A 20,912-nucleotide genomic window follows, 5' to 3' on the forward strand; every position below is an offset into this window, starting at 1 on the left:
AGTCTAGCCTACTGGTTATAAAGGCATGGACAAGTTTTTCTAAGTCTTGAGCTGACATGAGCCCTCTAAGTCTTGTTACATTTTTAAGGTGATAATAGGCCGATTTTGTTACTGATTTGATGTGACTGTTGAAATGTAAATCAGAATCCATAATAACCCCAAGATTTCTGGCTTTATTTGAGGTTTTCAGGGACAGTGATTGAAGGTGTTGGATGACTTTAAACTTTTCTTTCTTAGCACCAAAAACAATTATCTCAGTTTTATCCTCATTTAGTTGAAGGAAATTTTGGCACATCCAGTGTTTGACTTGCTCAATGCACTGGCACAGAAGATCTATGGGGCGATAGTCATTTGGTGATAGCGCTACATAGATTTGGGTGTCATCGGCATAGCAATGGTGGTCAATGTTATTATTTTGCATGATTTGTCCTAGTGGGAGCATATAGATGTTAAATAAAGTCGGCCCCAAGATTGAACCTTGGGGGACTCCACACGTTACGTTGGTTTGTTCTGATACAAAGTCGCCATTGGAAACAAAATAGTTCCTATCTTGTAGATATGACTTGAACCAGTTTAGGACTGTGCCTGAGAGCCCCACCCAGTTTTCCAACCTGTCCAAAAGTATTGAGTGGTCGACAGTGTCAAATGCAGCACTGAGGTCCAATAGCATTAGTACTGAAGTTTTGCCAGAGTCTGTGTTAAGACGGATGTCATTTATAACTTTAATAAGGGCCGTCTCGGTGCTATGAAAAGGTCTAAATCCTGACTGGAGGTTGTTGTGGCAGCCAGTAGAAGCCAAGAAGTGATTTAGTTGTTGGAGTACAACTTTCTCAATTATTTTACTTATGAATGGTAGATTTGAAATTGGTCTGTAGTTGTTGATAATAGAGGCATCTAGGCTCCGCTTTTTTAGAAGAGGTTTAATGACTGCAGTTTTGAAGGCCTTTGGGAAATTGCCCGATTGAATAGAGTTATTAACTATTTGCAATACGTCTGTTGATAGGCAGTCGAAAACATTCTTAAAGAAGTTGGTAGGTAAAGCATCGAGACAGCAGGTGGTTGGCTTTAGATCGGTCACTGTTTCCACTAGAGTTTTAGAGTCTATGGCATTAAAGCTTGCCATCATTGCTGTGTTATTTTGGCCTAAACGGGGTGGTGATCCAACTTTTTTGTTTGAGATATTGATGGCACGTCTGATGCCTTCAATTTTATCAGTATAAAAGAATGCAAACTCATTGCATTTCTGTGTGGAATGGAGTTCGGCTGGTATTTGTGTCGGGGGGTTGGTCAGTCTGTCGACAGTTGCAAATAGGGTTTTGGCCTTATTAGTGTTGCTGTTTATGATATTGGAGAAGAATGTTTCTCTAGCACTTTTTAAGACTAAATTGTAGGCCTGGAGCCTCTCTTTATAGATGTCATGGTGAATATGAAGTTTTGTATTTCGCCAGATTCGTTCAGCCTTCCTGCACTCTCTCCTCTGGGCTGTTACAACAGCAGCTTTTCTCCAGGGTGCCTTTTGCTTACCAGAAATCGTTTTAACTGTAACCGGTGCAATGACATCTATGATATTCACAATTTTGGAATTAAAGTTGTTTACAAGATCATCAGCATTGCATGGGTTTAGAGGTGGTAGCATGGAGATGGCATTTTTAAAGAGTACATTAGCATGTTCATTGATGTAGCGCTTTTTGACATTCTTTGATTCTGTTTGTGTCTCCGGAATTAAAGAAATATTAAAGAAAACACAGAAGTGATCAGACAATGAAAGATCAGTCACAAGAACATCAGAAACATTGAGACCTTTTGTGATAATTAGGTCCAGGGTGTGTCCTTTACAATGAGTAGCCTCTTTCACATGTTGAGACAGGTCAAATGTATCTAAAATAGTAAAAAGTTCCTTTGCACCCTTGTCATTCGAATCGTCAATATGAAAATTAAAGTCACCAGTTATAACTAGGCAGTCAAAGTCAGTGGAGATACTAGACAATAATTCGGTAAAATCCTCGAAAAAATTTGCTGAGTATTTAGGTGGCCTGTAAATAATTAACAGAAGAATTTTGGGAGAGCATTTCAACACAGCACACAGGTATTCAAATGATGTAAAATCACCAAGTGACATCTGTTTCCCCTGAAATATGTTTTTAAATATAGCAGCAACCCCTCCCCCCCTTTTTCCAGATCTACATACATCAATAAAGTTATAGTTGGGGGGTGCTGTCTCGATCAGAATGCTTGCACTGTTATATTGCTCCAGCCATGTTTCAGTTAAAAACATAAAATCAAGTTTGGAAGTAGTAATGAAATCGTTGACTAAAAATGATTTGTTATTCAGAGACCTAACATTGAGCAGACCCATCCTAATGGTGTTATTGACAGGCTTCGATGTTGACTTTGATTTGGAGAGGATAGGAATGAGATTGTTTAGGTTAGCAGGGTGTTTCCCAATGTTCACTCTCTTGGTAGTCACAACAGGAATGTAGAAGGTGCCAAGCTTTGACGTAGGCAGCCTTGGGCCCAGCTGATAATGTGGTCTACTGCTGAACCCTTTTCTATATCAGTAGTATTCAGGACTGCTGTCAGGGCGGGGCGGGGGTGGCCATGAGGGGGAGGAGGAGTGGGCAGCGTCAGAGCTGGAATGAACTACTGGAGGTGGACGTTGAGGGCGTAGAGGGGGTTTACGTAAGAGGGGCGGAGTAGGGCTGAGGGTTTGTGAAGCACGCCTTCGTGGAGGGGGGGGAGGAGGTGGGAGGGAAGTGCCACTGAGATGACGCTGAGGGGGGGATCGCTGAGGTCGGTCAAGGGGGGTAAAAATAGGAGTAGGGCGGGGAGTGGGTGGGTGTAGCTCCCGGAACTCCAAAGGGGATAAGGGGGGAGAAAGGCTTACTTGAGGAAGGGAGAAGGATGGAGACCTGGATTTAGTCTTGGGGGGTGTGGGGGAGGGATCTTCACGCTCTTTGCTCCGGTGTCTCTCATGGTCAGCGCTCTCCTTTTGCAATGGCGGTCCTCCTTCGACGTTCATGATAAGCTGTGTTGTGTCTGTCTTTTCCGTTGGTTCCTCTTGTCTGTTGTCCTTGGCAGTGATGATAGATGGATGACGCAGGAAGTAAGACATGTTGGTCATGAAAAGCTTTACTCCCAGCTTATTTAGACAAAGTCCGTCTGCCTTAAAAAGATGCCTGCGGTCCCAGAAAAAGCTAAAATTGTCAATAAAATGCATCGAATGAGCAAGAAAAACGCTGGAGAGCCACTCATTCAGCGAGTAAAGTCGACTGAATCTCTCAGCTCCTCTCCTGATCGGAGGTAGAAGACCACTGATAAACACCTCAGCATTCACAGCGCTGACTGTTTCAAAGAGTTTATTGAAGTGCTCTCTCAGCTCCCTTGATTTTTGTTTTTCAATGTCATTAAAACCAATGTGCAGAATGACATTTTTCACATTTGGGTGTGCAGCCACAATATCCAGGATTCTTTTTTCCAAGTCAGACACCGTATCCTTCGGAAAGCAGAGTACTTTGGTGCTATTATTGCTTTTCATATCTTTTACAGAAAAGTCACCCACAATCAGATTTTCAGGCCCACTTGTTAGCTTTCTCTGTGGTTTTAAGTTAGCAGGTCTTACCCTTCTGCGTGGTGATGGTGGGTTATTCAGGCAATCAGAGGGGGATCCATTGTCGGGCAACAGTGGAGCAAACCTGTTCTTTAGTTGAACACTTGCTTGCTGGGGAAGTTTCTTGGTACTTTTCCTCTTCTCAGCTGTCCGCTGCTGTGTCCTACGTGGCAGGGGAGTTGATGAAGCGCTATGCCTGGATAGAGATGGTAGCGCAGGCCAACCGGTCAGATCAGAGATATCGGGGCGCTGGGTCCTTCCGGTTTATCCGTTCTCCCTTGTCGCAGGGAGGTGGTCTTCTCTTTGGCTTTGCCCCAAGTGTGTTCCAGGGAGGATTATCGCTGGTAGATTTATTACCCTGTGCAGGGACCTCCCGTTTCCTTGTAGCTTCATCATTGCTAGTTAGCTGGGCTCTGGCCTGCCCCTGTCCACTGTTTTCAGTCAGTGCTAGAGTGGTATTGTTGTCACAATATCCATTCACTTCTATAAATACTTCTAGCCGATTAATTTTTGTTTCCAACAGCAAAATCTTCTGTAGTAGTTTGTGGTAATCTTCCATAGAGAAGGGAGGCATCTTCTGGTGATTACCTTTAGCACTGTAGCACAGGCTCAGGCTTATCTTGAATGGTAGGCCTCCCTGCCTAGCGTTGAGGAAGTCGTAAAAATATTGAAAAATGCCTCTGTTATCTAAAAGAAATATAATCCCACTGGTTTTGTAAGTATCCAGGAGCTGTTGCTCTTTGTTTCTTATTGAGGAGAAGCAAATAGTAGCAGATAGTAGCAAAAAATGCAAGCAAAGGCGAGAGCAAGCAGAAAAGCGTCCGCACTGTAGCAAAGCAGGAAGAGAGTATGTAAATATTTCGCTTGCCTTTTCTCATTATCCTGTTTACAAGCACGCTGTTGATATCTCTTTCAGAACATTCAGACTGTTAAAGGCCTGTTGAAATATCTGCATATTTTTGTTGAAATCACACCTCTTTTAAATACATGATTTTCTATTGTAAATAATTTTTCAGTTTCCCAGAGAATAATAATCAACAGGGAAAATTCCATGCTGTTTTCGCCCAAACCAAGTCCTTTTGGAAGGGAGGGAATAAGGTTAAGTGAAGATGGTTGTGCAGAGGAAGGCCTCAGTTAAACAGTAGGGCTTTTATAAACTTGCCAATGAATTCTATCATGAAAGTCAGTGTCTCTTACAAACACACACTTGCATCTTTCTACTGCTGCATCCAAACTAAGGGGAAATGGCAGCACAACAAAGAATCTTCTTACTGCTGGTGCAGAGGCTTTGCCAAGCAGGATGTAGCGGTTATATCAAGGCTGTTCTGTGTGCGTAATTGTGTGTGTTTCACATGGATGCACCTGTGGGTCCAGCAGCAGAAACCTCCATAATAATGAAGGGTGGAACTCCAGCTTCCCCAAGAGTAAAACAACAACCATCACTTGGAGAACCCGAATGCTCATCTTACACAAATTCAACTTGAGTACTTCCTAAATGTTCCCAAATTAAAATAAAACTCTACAAATGAAACATAATTCAATAGGTCAGTTTACTGAAAGTATTACATATGTCATACTACTCTAATAAATATATGATTATGAAAGCAGGAGCTTTGTCAAGTCTGGAAAAAAAACAAGAGGTGTGACGTTGCTGTCATCAGGGTTATTTCAGTATGGGCTGGGAGATGACAGTGGGAGATGGGTGGATGTTCACTAGGCAGGGAGAGTGTAACAAAAATATGCTATTGGTTTATGGGAAATGTAGGATTCAGTGTTTTTTGCAGCTGGACTCATACAGTCCTAGTGACTAAAGGTCAGAATATATCGAGCTCTGCTGCCTTCATTTTTTTAATGTGTCTCTCCCAAGTTCCTCAACTTAATGGAAGTGTAAGAGTATGTCATTGGCCCTTTAAGCCATAAGGGACACCTTGTAAAGGTCACATTATTTCACACATGAAGTGTATAATTACACAGTTACAGATCAGGAGTAAATATTATACTCACTTTCGGGTTCATATTTGTATTTTGAGTTTCTACCGGAACATGTTTTCATGCTTATTTTCTTCTATTTAATTGTCTTTTATTTATCACAGAGTGAGTTAAAACAATGGTGATTGATCATGTGACCAACTAATGTAAGCACTTGTTGCCTTTTTGCGTAGTATTCCAATATCCGTGTATGTGAAGACATTCCCTCTCTAGACAACTTGCACCATCAGGAGGTGGTCCCGCACGGTAAGGACATAGAGGGGATGACACATTGTCTGATGGAGTACCTGAACTTCTGTGCAGACGTGGTCTCCCCTGTCAAGACTGTCGGCTGTTACCCTAATAACAACCCATGGGTAATACGGGAAGATAAGGCTGTCCTCAACCAGAAGAAGGCTGCCTTCAGGAGCAGGGACAGGGAGGCCATGAAGGCACGACAATAGGAGGTGAATTCAATTCAATTCAATTCAAAAAACTTTATTTGTCCCCGGGGGGCAATTCAGGGCACACAGAGCAGCAAATAACGACAGTGCAACTATACAAAACATTTTAACCCTAACAACAAGAATAAAGTGTAAGAGAAGAATAAGTGTCAGGATGTTAGTACAGGTTAGATACAGAGAACATCGTCGGCGTGAGATGTAGAAAGACATGCGTGTATCAGATGTAAGCAGACATGTGAACGGGTGTATGATGTAAACAATGTAAACATGCAGTAGGCTGTTGAAACAGGTATAAACAGAACTGTAGTGCAGAAAAGATATGAGTGGACAGTGATCTGATTCAGATGAGGTCAGACATGATACATGTGTGTAATGAGCAGACATAAACAGAACTATAGTGCAGTAATAGAGTATAAATATAATATATAACTATAAGCTAAATAATAAGGTGATAGTGGTGCATGGCAGGAAAACAGCAGTCTAAGTATATGCTAGCTCTGTGTAACAGATGAATACTGAAAAATAAAGTGACCATAGTGCTGTGATGGATACAATATAAGACCTGATAGAATAAAGTGGAGTAGTGCATTAATACCATAAATTAAAATAACTAACAGAATCAAGTAGACCAGTAAGAACGTAGTAACAGAATAAGTCCGGTGTGAACATAATAACAGAATAAATAAGTGGCGTAGTGCAACAGACCAGAGTAACATTTAAACAGAATAAATAAGTGGCGTAGTGCAACAGACCAGAGTAACATTATAAACAGAGTGAACAGAATAAAGTGGAATTGTGCATCAAACTAGTAGTTCACATCTTTGAGGACAGTAGTGGAGGTAGATAGCCAGTTCACGTGTCCGGTAAGTGTCCAGGGGGGGGTGGTGGTGTCCAGGGGGGGTGGGGGGGGGGTCCAGGGGGTGAAGGTGTCCAGGGAAGGTGTCAGGGGTGGGAAGGGGGGGTGATGGTGATGGTGTCCAGGGAGGGTGTCTGGAGAGGGGAGGAGGAGGGGTGATGGGAGGGGTGTCCGGGGTGGAGAGGGGGGTGAGGTGTTCAGGGAGGGTGTCTGGAGTGGAGGGGGGTGATGGTGTCCAGGGAGGGGGGGGGGGTGAAGTGTCCAGGGGAGGGTGTCAAGAGTGGGGAGGGGGATGGTCACTGGGGTCAGGAGTTGAGGAGCTTGACAGCCATGGGGATGAAGGTTGCTCTTCTCCTCTGTGTCCTGCAGCAGGGACAGCGAAGACGGCGTCCTGAGGGGAGCCACTCAAACGCGGAGAAGAGAGCATGAGAGGGGTCCTGCATGATCCGACCAGCTAACCTGAGTGTCTGCTGCTCGTGGATGGTCGACAGAGTTCTAACAGGAAGTCCAATGATCTTAGAGCAGACCGTGGCTACGCTCTGCAGGCGGTTTCTGTTCTGGAGGCTGGTGGAGTAGAACCAGCATGTGATGAAGAACGTGATGATGCTCTCGATGAAGGAGTAGTAAAAGGTCAGGAGGATGTTCTTGCTGACTCCAAAGGAATTGAGCTTCCTAAGGAGGTATTTCCGCTGCTGACATTTCCTGAGAATCTCCTCCGTGTTGGAGGAGAATTTCAGCAGGCTGTCGAAGATGGTGCCCAGGTACCTGTACTCCTCAACTGCTTCAACAGGCTTCCCGTGGATCACGGTGTTTGCTGATGCAGCCAGTTCCCTCTGCTTGTTGGAGAAGGTCACCACCATGTCTTTGGTTTTGTTGACATTCAGCTCCAGGCAGGAGCTGTCACACCACTCCACAAACTCCTGAAGAGCTGGTCCGTGGTGCAGAGATGGGCCTGACAGCAGAGACAGGAGGACGGTGTCGTCAGCGTACTTCACCAGGTGACAGTTAGGCTGTGTGGTTCTGCAGTCATCGGTGTAGAGGATGAAGAGCAGAGGTGAGAGCACACAGCCCTGGGGGGAGCCGGTTGAGGTGTGTTGGAGGTCGGAGAAGGTGCTGTTGACCAGGACTCTCTGTGAACGGTTGGTCAGGAAGTCCAGTATCCACAGGATTAGCTGTTGGTCCAGATGAAAGAGGGCTGAGAGTTTGTCAGCCAGGATGTGGGGCTGCATGGTGTTAAATGCAGAGGAGAAGTCTGCAAACAGGAGTCTGGCTGCGGTGTTGGGGCGCTCCAGGTGTTTGTGAACAGTGTCTATTATGAATGTGTGAACACTGTATGAAACACTGTGTGAGGGAAGCTAAGGACAGCTACAGGAGAAAGGTGGAGCAAAAGCTGACGGAGAACAACATGAGGGAGGTCTGGGAAGGTGTGAGGACCATCACAGGTCACAACACAAAGACCAGGGATACAGGGGGGACAATGGAGAGGGCGAACGAGCTGAATGTCTTCTTCAACAGGTTTAACCAGCCCTTGCCCCCGCCCCACCCTTACTGCAGCCATCTCTCTTTCTTCCCTCTACACACCTCCCCCCTCCTCCTCCACCTCAACACAATCCCCGCCTCACATCACCACAGACCAGGTCAGAGGACAGCTGAGCCCAGGAAAGCAGCAGGCCCAGATAAAATGTGTCCGAGGGACTATTGAAGACCTGCGCTGCAGAACTGGGGGAACCACTACAACGGATCTTCAACCTTAGCCTGCAGCTAGGGAGAGTGCCTACCCTCTGGAAGAAATCCTGCATCATTCTGGTTCCCAAGAAGAAGAACAGGCCCAGCGAGCTGAATGACTTCACACCTGATGAAGACATTGGAGCGGCTCTTCCTCAGCCTCCTCAGACCCCAGGTACAACACGCCCAGGACCGCCTGCAGTTTGCGTACCAGCCAGATGTTGGTGTGGAGGATGGCATCTTCTACATGCTGCATCGAGTCCACTCCCATAAGGATAAGGGAAGCGACACAGCAAGGATTCTCTTCTTGGACTTCTCCAGTGCCTTTAATACCATCCAGCCCCCTATACTTCATGACAAACTGAAGAGGATTGGAGTGGACCCTATCTGGTGGACTGGGTCAGAGACTACCTCACTGACAGGCCACAGTATGTCAGGCTGAAGGACACCACATCTGACACTTGGGTCAGCAGCACTGGAGCCCCTCAGGGAACAGAGCTGGCCCCTCTTCTCTTCACCCTGTACAACTCAGAGCTGTGTCACATACAGTAGTACACCCATGACACAGCCATCGTGGGATGTATCAGGGGTGACAGAGAGGAGGAGTCTCAGAGTCTGGTGGGGGACTGCTCTCTGGTGCCACACTAACCACCTACAGCTCAACACCTCCAAGACGAGGGAGCTGGTCATTGATTATGGGAGGTCCAGCACATCCAAGAAGGACACCTTCAGACTGGATAAACTGATCAGGCGGGCCGGCTCTGTGGTTGGCATGAAACTGGACTAGCTGGTGACGGTGGAAGAGAGGAGGACACTGGACAAACTGCTGGACATTATGGAAACTGCCAGCCACCCCCTGCACACCGTCATCAGCAACCAGAGGAGCGTGTTCAGTGGAAGGCTGCTCCTGCCCAAGTGTAGGACCAACAGACTCAAGAACTCCTTTGTCCCTCAGGCTATCACACTCTACAACTCCTCACTCGGGGGGAGGAGGAAATAAAGAGGACAGAAGGGAAGGATTGGGAGCCACTCACTGTGCAATTACTAATCTACTTTTACCTACCTGGACACTTATCTTCTTTTTTTATCCACCACTTAAGTGCAATAATTTAATCTTACTGCTCATTACATTACTGTCATACATATTTGATCTTATACATTTCCTCTACATTTAACTTATCTGATTTAATTTTCCGTGAATTTTATTTTACCTGTATTCTCTCTCTTACCTGTATCTACTTCATATATATTTAACTGAGAGTTTATTGCTTACTGCTTATTGTTTTTTTTTTTTATAGTTTCTGTATTTATTTAGCCAATAGTTTATTGTTGTCCTATACTGTATTTTTTTTATATCTCCCTTGTGTCTTTTGTAAGCTGCTGGAAACTCAATTTCCTTGCGGGAGTCATCCCAAAGGGATCAATAAAGAGAAGTCTAAGTCTAAGTCTGCTCACAGACGTTGGTCTGCTGCGTTCACTTGTAATCCGAAATTGGGAAAGTTCAACTTGAGTCAGGCTTGTAGTAAGGGCAGAAGTGTAATAGGAACGTGTGTGTGTGTGTGTGTTTGTTTGGATTTAAGAGGGGAACATATAGGGGACAGACTGGAAGTAGAGAGGTGAATGTGTTTCAATAAAGTTTACAAAGTACAACTTTATTGTAAATGGTAAATGGACTTGTACTTATATAGCACCTTTCTAGTCTTCTGACTACTCAAGGTGCTTTCACAGTGTTTGTCATATTCACCCATACACACAGACATTCATACTGATGGCGGTGGACATCTACATACCATCTAATCTAACCAGTCACACCACATTCACACACCCATGCGTAGCACAAGGAGCAATTCAGGGTTCAGTGTCTTGCCCAAGGATGCTTCAACATGTGGACCGGGGAGGTGGGGATCGAACCACCGATCTCTCGAATGGAGGACGACCCACTCTGTCACTGAGGCACAGTCGCTTTAATACAACATTAATGTTAAAAAAAAAAAAAAAAATTCTCATACGGTTTGCCTGCCTGCATATAGCCCTTTATACTCCACTGTCTAAAACGCTCAGTTGTGCCTGTCTCTTTAAGGCCCCCCTCGTGTAAAAAGCCCAGTCTGCATGTCTGTGTGTCCAGTCTGCTCTGCGTCATTGCAGCCAGAAAGTGCAATGTGCTTTGAAGCCAATTTTCATATCGGTCAAATTTTCTAATTACAACTTCCGGCGGGTCAAAACAGACTTATTCCCATTGACTTACATGGTGAAGACAGATGTCTGTAAAATGGTTTTGGCTCAGCTGTTTTCAACATGGCAGCCTGGCAGCAAATGCTCATTTTACAGCTAAACATCACATTAAATTATGTTCCTTTAGTTGAGAAAGGCAATACAGTAACAGTATCTTGAATCAAAACTCAAGAGACGGGGCGTCAGGTTGCACAATCATTTGCATCAAGTTGAGGTCTGGGTTGCTTTATGCAAATCACAGGCATCGAGCATGACTTACGGCCTCTTGAAACTTCCAGAAATCTTTTAAACTCACTGTCGATCTAAAATGCAACAACTTCAACTGCATATCTCTCATGTTCAAGTCTCCAAGTTTCCAAACCAGCCACCATGTTGGTTCGGAATCTGGGAGCAGACAGCCCACAAGTGAAAGCTTGGTTTGTCAGTGGTCATTGAAGAGAAACTGATAACGACTGATAGTGACAAGCCCGTCAAGCTTCTGATGCTAGAGGATGATTCTTTGCGTGTAAAAACATCACAATGATAAAACAATGAAATAAAACGTCATGTGCAATATGATACAGTCGAGTCAGTGGTCGCACTTTTGATTTGATTTAAGCCACTTTTTGAGTTGACCTTTAAAAGAGGAATTATTGTACTTTAAATGCTTTTTGAACTTTAAATGTCTTGGTAAGATACATTTTGGAGTGTATATTTATATGTGTATGTATTTATATATATGTACATACAGTATACTTATATTTGTATTTTCATATTTGCACTTTAAGATGATTGACCACTTGACCTGTCATGGGTGTTCATAAGGAGGTGTGTCTCCCCACTTTTGTCTGATGAAGGGCTGTGTCCCGAAACGTTACATGGCGTGATATAGCATTAAACGCTATTAGGAGCGGACTCTGGTGTGCGAACTAACGGTTTACACCATAGATCAATGTTTCACCTATAGTGAGTCTTTACTTAGATTTCTTCTGTTGATTAATCAATACAGAGCAGAGCAGTGTGGAAGCTTACACTTTATTGGAAAAATCAAACAAACTAAAATATAATCTGCATGGAACAATGCAGCAAATATGCTAAGTTAATGGATCAAGGGCCACTTTTATGTTCAGACCATCTTTCAAACTTGCACTCACCCATGCCTGTGATTGGCAGGAAAAGTTTTATGTACACAAAGCACCGATCAACGGTGCTTTATTCTCCTGAACAACTACGCCCACACTCTACCCTTCTGTTAGCAGTCTCACCTGAGCCTACACCTGATGCCTCTCTATGCCCCACATTGTCCTAAATACCCCAGTGCTCGCCTATGGAAACATGATCTGAGCATAAAAGGGACCCTGCACATTCAGGTTGGGAAAAGGCAGCCAGGATGGCTTCTTTATTCATGGCATGCCAAAAGTGTCAAAAGCATAAATGCAGTTTCCTCTCCCATGCAATGCGGCCTTGATCACAAACTGTTGTGCTTCTGCTGATGTGAAAAATATTCCTTTGCCAAATTTGTAGAAATCGGCATCATCTCTTCAAACTTTATATTATTTCTTTGAAAAAAAAAGAAAAAAACCTCAATCACTCAAATTCCAATTCTACAATCAATCATACCTATGTATAAACCTGAAGACCTTCCACGAGGAGGTCAGTGACTAGTTACTGTTTTGTCATCTTCTCTTTAGGTAATCATAAATAAATAAAACAATACACAAGGAATGTCTACTGCAAACAATACATAAAAAAGTGTGGTATAAAGAGGAGTTTGCAATTCTTTTCCTAATTTGGGGATGTTTAAGAAGGAAATCTTGATTGATAATCAAAAAAAGACTTCTCCAGCCTTACCTGGAGAGAGAGGAACAAGAAAAGAAAACTCAAACAGTGTATATGTGTGACAACAACCCAACCCCCCCCCCCCCCCCCCCCGGAACATAAACAGTGATGTCAGAGAGTTCTCTCCTTGGGTGTTGTGTTTCTCTTAGTCCAGGATAAAGTAGGGGCTGATCCCTGTTAACATTGTTTTGAATGGCAGCACGCACTCTTCTTCTCCGTCTATGACTTGGACATGACTAGATGGGCACAATGTCCACTGTGATGCCTCTCTGAGATGGTCAGAGTCGCTCCCAGTCACTGGGGTTTTATTCAGTCTTATTTGGGCCTGTTATGCTCAAGAGAGGCGAGAAACCTGCAGGTTTGCTTGGATCGTTGACTTTGTTGTGAATTATCTTCACACGGGAAAGGCCGCCACCGCCTTCAGGTTACATAAACTGCATCTAAGTAAGATAAAGAAAAAACAGCGTCAACTCTTTTTTTTTTTTTTCAGCATGGAAATTAATTGGAGACAGTAATGCAAGACCAGTATCCAGACATCTAATGTGTCTCTAATCTACAGATGAAGCCACCTAGATTCTCCCCTCCAGACCAAGCCCCCACCACAGCGACTCCTAGTTGATCCAAGTACTACTGCTGCCGCTAGCATAGTAGCACAGCAAACAGTGGACTGTGGGGCAATAAAGCATTTCTACCGTCAGTAATCACAAGTAATGGTTATTAACGTTACACAATTAGGAATGCACGATCCAACTTTTTCAGTCTTGATACCCGACACAGATCCGATTCCATTGTTGCATTAATAAACTGTACACCTCACCATGTGGAAGAGACTAAAGACATCAGGCTTGACTTAAACATTACTTCCCTAACTTGTAACATATGAACACATAGATACAAATTTACTGAATTATTATTTATTAATTAATTCATTTGTAATTAAAATAAACAATTGTGCACCGGCTTAAACTTCTGAAAATTAAAAATTAAATGTAACAGCTGAACCTGAGAAAAAAGTCACTTAAATAAAAAACAGTAACAAAACTTATTTGTAAATATTTAGTGCAAACAAGAATTCAAATTAAAAACTTGTTCATACAGCTTTCCAGGGTCAGATTTAAAAGCTTTGACCCACACTAACAAACTCTCAACCTATTGGCAATACCTGACTTGCTGTGGAGGAGCTATGGCCAGAGCAATCATGGAGTGACACATGCTGATCTAGGGCAGAACCAGTGGTAGTGGAACCTCAGAGCTAAGGCAACTACCATGTTTTATGGAAGATTACCATTACCTGTGTGCCTGGATTGGGGCCAAAGGGATTGGCTGGCCTCATTACAGGCTGGGTGTACATCATCGTGGGCTGTGTCATCATCATGGAACCCATGTGGGGAGGCTGATCGGAGAGAAAAGAGGGATGGATTATACAAGCTACACAAAACGAACTGAAAAAAAACATCTCCCTATAATAAGGTTCTAGAGGGTTTTGCTGCCATTTCCATCAGCACTAAAATTTATTCTGTGGCACTACAGCCTACACCCAAAATATGCTGCTGCTGCTAGTGTCTTTAAAGGGCTCTAAATTCAGCCTGTTGTGCTGGCAGAAGGCAACGCAAGGCATCTTAATTTACAGTATATAGCACATTTCATACCAAGGTAACTATGTGCTTTAAAGACAAAACTTTTTTTTTTTTAAACAGCATAACAAATAGCACAGTTAAAAGCAGGAGCAAAGAAGTATAAACAAGTAAAAGAAAAGAAAATAGATAATGTTTAAATTATTAAAAAGAGCTCAGCTATAAGCACATGAAAAGAGAAATGTTTTCAACCTGGATTTAAAAGTGTTCACAGTTGAGGCTGATTTCAGATCTGCTGGTAGATTGTTCCAGTTGCTGTTAAATGCTGCTTCACCATGCCTAGTTTGAACTCTGTGCTCCACTATCTGACCTAAGTCTTTAGATCTCAGAGCTTTACTGGGTTTATGTCATACATGTATTCTGGACCAAAACCATTCAGTGATTTGTATCTCAGTTGCAGAATTTTAAAATCTATTCTGTAGCTGACTGGGAGCCAATGTAAGGTTTTAAGACTGGGGTGATGTGATCTCTTTGTTCTGTTTCATACTCGAGCTGCAGCATTCTGAATGAGCTGTTTGATCCTTTTTTGGGGAAGTCCTGTCAGAAAACCGTTACAGTAGTCGAGTCTATTGGAGATGAAAGCATGAATCAGCTCCTCCTGATCAGTTTGGGACATAAAACCCTTCATTCTGGATGTGTTCTTAAGTTGATAAAAGGCTGATTTGGTGACTGAATTGATGTGGCTGTTGAAGGTCCGATCTGAGTCTATCAGCACACCAAGGTTTCGGACTTGGTCTTTAGTTTCTAAAGACTGACTCATGGTGTTTACTGACGGCAACCCTCTTCTCTTTAGTGCCAAAAACAATGATCTCCGGTTTTTCCTGATAAAAAAAAATGGAAATTTTGGTTCATCCATTTTTTGACTTGCTCTAAACAGTGACATAATGACACTATTGGACTGCAGTCATCTGGAGACAGTGTGAGATATACGTATGTGTCATCTGCATAACTATGATAGTTGACATTAGAATTCAGCAGAATTTGACCCAAAGGCAGCATATATAATTTGAACAGAAGGGTTCAAAAACTGACCCCTGAGGAACTCCACATGACATAGCCACTCAATCGGACTGATAACTACCAATGGTCACAAAATAACTCCGCTCCTCCAAGTAGGACCTGAACCATTTTAGGACTGTCCTGCTGAGTCCTGCCCAGGTTTCCCCACTTTCAAGCAGTTTGTGGACTGCCCCACCAGGGAAAACAAGACACTGGACCTGCTGTATGCTAATGTTAAGGAGGCTTACAGCTCCACTGCCCTTCCTCCTCTTGGAAGATCAGACCACAACCTCATCCACCTGCAGCCCCTGTATAAGCCCCAAGTCCAGCGGCTTCCTGTGACCACCAGGACTGTGAGGAGATGGTCACAGGAGACTGAGGAAGCTTTACAGGGCTGCTTTGAACTCACAGACTGGGATTTGCTCTGTTATTCACATGGAGAGGACCTTGATGATCTCACTGACTGCATAACAGGATACATCAATTTCTGTGTGGACAGTGTTGTTCTTACAGTGACTGTACGCTGTTTCCCAAATAACAAGCCATGGGTCACCAGAGACGTCAAGGTCCTGCTGAATGCGAAGAAGAGGGCCTTCAGAGAAGGGGACAGAGAGCAGATGAGGCAGGTCCAGAGGGAGCTGAAGGAGAGGATCCAACAGGGCAAAGACACCTACAGGAGGAAGCTGGAGCACAAACTCCAGCAGAACAATTTAAAAGACGTGTGGAGCGGCATGAGGAGCATCACTGGCTACAAACCATCTGGTAGCCAGACAGTAGGAGGTGGTACTGAACGTGCCAATGAGCTGAATCTGTTCTTCAACAAATTTGACGAAAGGGCTCTGGACCACCACCCCCACCCCCCCACCCCCCCCCCCCCCCCACACTGCTCCTCCACAACCTTCCACCTCCAAACCTCCAGCCCTGCTGTTCACCCTGTACACCTCAGACTTTCAGTTCCTCTCTGAGTCCTGCCACCTGCAGAAGTTTGCTGACGATTCTGCAATTGTTGGCTGTGTCAGTGAGGGAAAGGAGGAGGAATACAGGGGCGTTGTGGACTCCTTTGTCGACTGGTGTGCAGCTAATCACCTGATTCTAAACGCCACCAAGACTAAGGAGCTAGTGGTGGATTTCTGCAGGAGTAAATCTGCCCCCACACCTATCTCCATCAACGGCGTGACTGTGGATGTTGTCCAGGATTACAAATACCTTGGAGTATACCTGGACAACAAACTGGACTGGTCCGAGAACACTGAGGCTGTTTACAAGAAGGGCCAGAGTCGTCTCTATTTCCTGAGGAGGCTTCGGTCATTCAATGTATGTAACACCATGCTGAGGATGTTCTATCAGTCGGTGGTAGCCAGTGCCATCTTTTTTGCTGTTGTGTGCTGGGGCAGCAGACTGAGGGCAGCAGACGCCAAGAGGATCAGTAAGATCATCAGGAAGGCTGGCTCCGTCCTGGGGGTCAAACTGGACTTTTTGGTGGCGGTGTCTGAGAGGCGGATGCTGTCTAAACTGCACAGCATCCTGGACAACCACTCTCACCCTCTCCACCATCTGCTGACCTCCAGCAGAAGCACCTTCAGCCACAGACTCATTCTCCTCCGGTGTAATACTGAACGCCGGAGGAAGTCTTTTCTTCCGGTGGCCATCAAACTTTATAATTCATCTCCCCCGATCAGGTAAGGAACAGTGAAGACACTGTATCCTGAAAAATGTCACTTGATATCATCACTGCACCACTTTGTTCACTTGTACGGTCACTTACTTCAGTAAGAAATGCTGCTACACTTTACACTGTCACTTTATACCACCACTACATCACTTTATTTTGTGGTACTGTAACTTACTGCTGCTACACTTTACACTGTCACTTTATACCACCACTACATCACTTTATTTAGGGGTGCTGTAACTTACTGCTGCTACACTTACTGTGCTTAACTGTAACCTAGTTCTGTAGGAAATGCTGCTCCACTGTACTTTACAGTAACTTACTTACTTCAGTAAGAAAGGCTGCTACACTTCACTGTGCCATACTGTCACTTAGTTCAATCAGAAATGCTGCTACATTTTTAACACTGTTATCACTCATCGCTCCTTCTCACTTATTTAGTTTGTACTTATTTTATTTCAATCTGCTGCTAAACTGCACGCTGCGTATTGTTGTATATTGTATATACCTACGCTTAACCACAATGTCTGTTGCACTCTGTCACACTTAGTTAATTGTTTGATTTATTTGATGTTAGCTTTATTTTGATTTGATTATGTTAGCTTATTGTTACTCTGATCCTTTTCCACCTTTGTATTGAAACTGTTGCACAATAATTTCCCTCGGGATAAATAAAGCTTCTTGAATCTTGAATCTTTCCAACCTGTTCAGCAGTTTACTGTGATCCACAGTGTCAAAGGCAGCATTGAGATCCAACATAACAGAAGGTGAAACATTTACTGTCATTCAGTGAGACTCCTCTCACATTTAGTGACAACACACACTTGAAATGTTGATGGATAGTTTTCAGAAAATAATAAGTTACTGCACACTAGCTACACACTAATTCGTATATAAGACAATTATGTGTCCCAAATCGCACACTTCCACCCTCAAACTGGCTTTTTTGAGGATGGAAGTGTGTTCACGCCGGAAGTCGATAAAATGCAGTGTACTGCATGTATTGGGTAACACACTCAAAAACAGCCAAACCGTTGAGTGTGGATGGATGGACACTCAACACCCTCAATCGTCGCCATTTTGTCTACGTAGCAGAAGAGGCGGGACTAAATTCAAACTGGAAAATGGCAGAACAGCACAACGGCGCAGCAACAACGAGATTCACTTTATAAATTTAAAAGAGGATCACAAGGATTTTTGGTGGTGTGCTGAGTCAGAAGAATTGATAGAAAAGCTTTTGGAAAAATAAACAGAAGAAGAAATACGATTATCATTTCAGGTAAGTGTTGGGCAGCAGTGTGTGATTTGAGACAGCACTTACTGGGGAAATTGAGTGTACTGAACGTGTCAGTACACTAACTGCAGCACAAGATTTGGGACACAGCAAATAGCCTTCTTGTGTGTGTGTGTGTGTGTGTGTGTGTGTGTGTGTGTGTGTGTGTGTGTGTGTGTGTGTGTGTGTGTGTGTGTGTGTGTGTGTGTGTGTGTGTGTGTGTGTGTGTGTGTGTGTGTGTGTGACACAAAAGTGAAATCCTGTTGGACATACAGTCCCAGCTGACTTACCATTGCATATGCCATCATGCCTGTCGGTGTGGTTGCAGGGAAAGCCATGACAGATGGTGCCTGAGGTGACACAAAAGACAAGATGACTCCTTCTACAGAAGCAGGACACAACCATACCCAGCTCACACTTAACACTTTATTAGATTGTCACATTTAAGTTTCACTTTAGCTTACATTTCATTACAGTTACAAAAATGAATTTATTCAGGGATATGATAAACGTGAAAGGCTTCAATAAGACTTAACTCAGTACATATTGGAATCAGTTTCATACTCCCTCTTCACCTCTGATCACAGTCAGTGGTGCTAAGCAGGAGTATTTACTTCTCTTACGAGAACATGAGCCGACCTTGTTTGGCTTTGGCTTTTCTCTGCTTCATTCAAAAACTCAGAGCACTATGCTTGCACAGTTTGCATAAAACAAATCAAAACAGCTTCAGCTTGAATTAGAGCATGAAGGAAGAAGGTGGCAGTATACTGCAGACTGTGAGAAAATAACAGCAGGATTCAGCCAGTACGGGGATTTACAGTAGATACTACATGCATACACTCCCAATAAATCAATGTATTTTAATCTACACGCAATACACACAAAAGTCATTTCAAGGCAAAACATTGGTTGTTTGAAGTTTGCAAAGAGAGACCTTAAAGGTTGAATATGTAGAATCTTTACTAAAAGCTTTATTTAAAAAAAAGAATAACCCCACTGGTGTTTTTAAGGGGTACAGAATGAAAGTATTGCTTTTCCATAAAAAATATATTTAGTCTGAATTATTATTTTAAATTTTCGACGGGTTTGACAATAACTTTCTGTCCCATTCTGTTTCCATGGTAGCAGCCAATATCGTTGGGCGTTGCTGGTTGCCAGGGTTGTCTGTTGTTGGGTGCAGCTACTGTAGGCTGGCACTGGGTGAAATGGAGTTTGCCAATCCTGCAGTTGCTTCGGAGCCTCAGTGAAGGGGTCGTTATTTGTCCCAGCAGCTGAGTGACCGGAGACGGGCAAAAACCAGAGTTAATATAGGCCAAGCATTCACTCCATGGACTGAGATAAAGGAGAGAAACACCATTAGAACTCACACCCAAATGGCTACGTTTCTCCTTGATCGCTAACTTCACTTTCATCTTTACTTAGCTGGAACGGCTAATGCTAACGGCTAACGCTAACCGTCAGTCAAACTCCTCTGCAATACTTGTTTTTATGGTGTGATTTTCCAGAGGGGATGGGTTCAAACAGCCTCCAATATCCTGTAGGTTACTGGGTCTGACCAACCTGGCAACCCGACTGCTGGAATTATTTTTGTGTTGTTGCGACTACGATTTTGAGACAATAGATGGCGCTGTTCTGCTCATTCTCCATATTCAACCATTAAGGGTTCCGCAACAAACTAGCAGAATGCCAAATTATGTTTAGTGAAAAACCAACACCGCCCATTATCTTTATCATTATTAAACAATATTATCCTGACTGTGAAGCATGATGGTGGCTGCATTGAGGCCGTTTTTCCATCAAGTACAGGAGGATTCTGCCAGATGCACATTTAAATGATTTCACTGGACAAACCAGTCCCACGTTAATTTATGAAATGCACAGACCTCAACAAAACCAGATGTAAAACCTTTGAAGGTGGGTGCATTCATTTTTTATCCACTGTATTGAGGGACTGAAGTTGACACAATTGATGCTATGTGCAGATAGCTATTATATGATCAATGTTACTCAAAACAGTTCTGGACATCTTCATGTTCAGTGCGAAGTACAACACATGAAGTTAGAAGGATGAAAAAGAGCATTAATGCTATGAGACATTCCATTCACACTGCAGTTCCAAATGACCTGAATCTGATGTTTCCGCTGATATGTGACTCATATATGATTTCTTTTGACAGTGGGAACAGCACAAGTCACATTGTGACATTTTCCAATCAGAATCAGGCCACTTTTAAATGTCCTACTGAATCAGATACGTATATCAATCTGAACAGCCAGGTCGCATTTAATGAGACTTTGACGCCGTGCTGACCCACGCTGCACTGTTTTGGAAATGAATGAGAAATACAGTTGATTAAAAAAAAAAGTGCCACAGGCGGGAGCCAGGTACAGAATCAAAACAAACATGGAGGACAGCAGTGAAGCAGGCGGACAGTGGGGGGAGAGGGAAGTTTTAGACCTCATTAGTATTTTTTTGTTCTTTTTATTCTTCTGTATGTTTTGTTTTTAGCATGAACCCATAAAGTCCTACAATACCGGTTGCTGTTGCCATGTTCTCTTCCAGCGTGATGTCATCACTTCAGGAGTGTGAGCTGTTCACACAGCAATCCGTAGACAGGCCACATTTAAAGACATAATGTGAACAAAAACAAAAAATCATATTTG

The 20,912-nt window shown here is 43.5% G+C and overlaps 1 protein-coding gene across 12 annotated transcripts in view; it reads right to left on the reverse strand.

The window, feature by feature from the left end:
* Positions 1-11,847: 11,847 nt before the first annotated feature.
* The window catches only part of picalma (phosphatidylinositol binding clathrin assembly protein a), a 78,836-nt gene continuing 69,771 nt past the window's right edge, over positions 11,848-20,912 (reverse strand). For 7 of the 12 annotated variants that reach the window (XM_083926736.1, XM_083926745.1, XM_083926744.1 and 4 more), the window contains one exon: positions 18,767-19,519. In XM_083926736.1, coding sequence (XP_083782862.1) covers positions 19,313-19,519 — 207 coding nt within the window. In that variant the 3' untranslated portion in view covers positions 18,767-19,312. Of the gene's footprint in view, positions 13,111-13,961; positions 14,064-18,538; positions 18,599-18,766; positions 19,520-20,912 lie in introns of those variants that run through there. The other 5 variants (XM_083926741.1, XM_083926739.1, XM_083926735.1 and 2 more) reach the window with 1 other exon arrangement.

The sequence above is a fragment of the Echiichthys vipera genome, assembly GCF_963691815.1.
Source record: "Echiichthys vipera genome assembly, chromosome: 14".
NCBI classification, from domain to species: Eukaryota; Metazoa; Chordata; class Actinopteri; order Perciformes; family Trachinidae; genus Echiichthys; species Echiichthys vipera.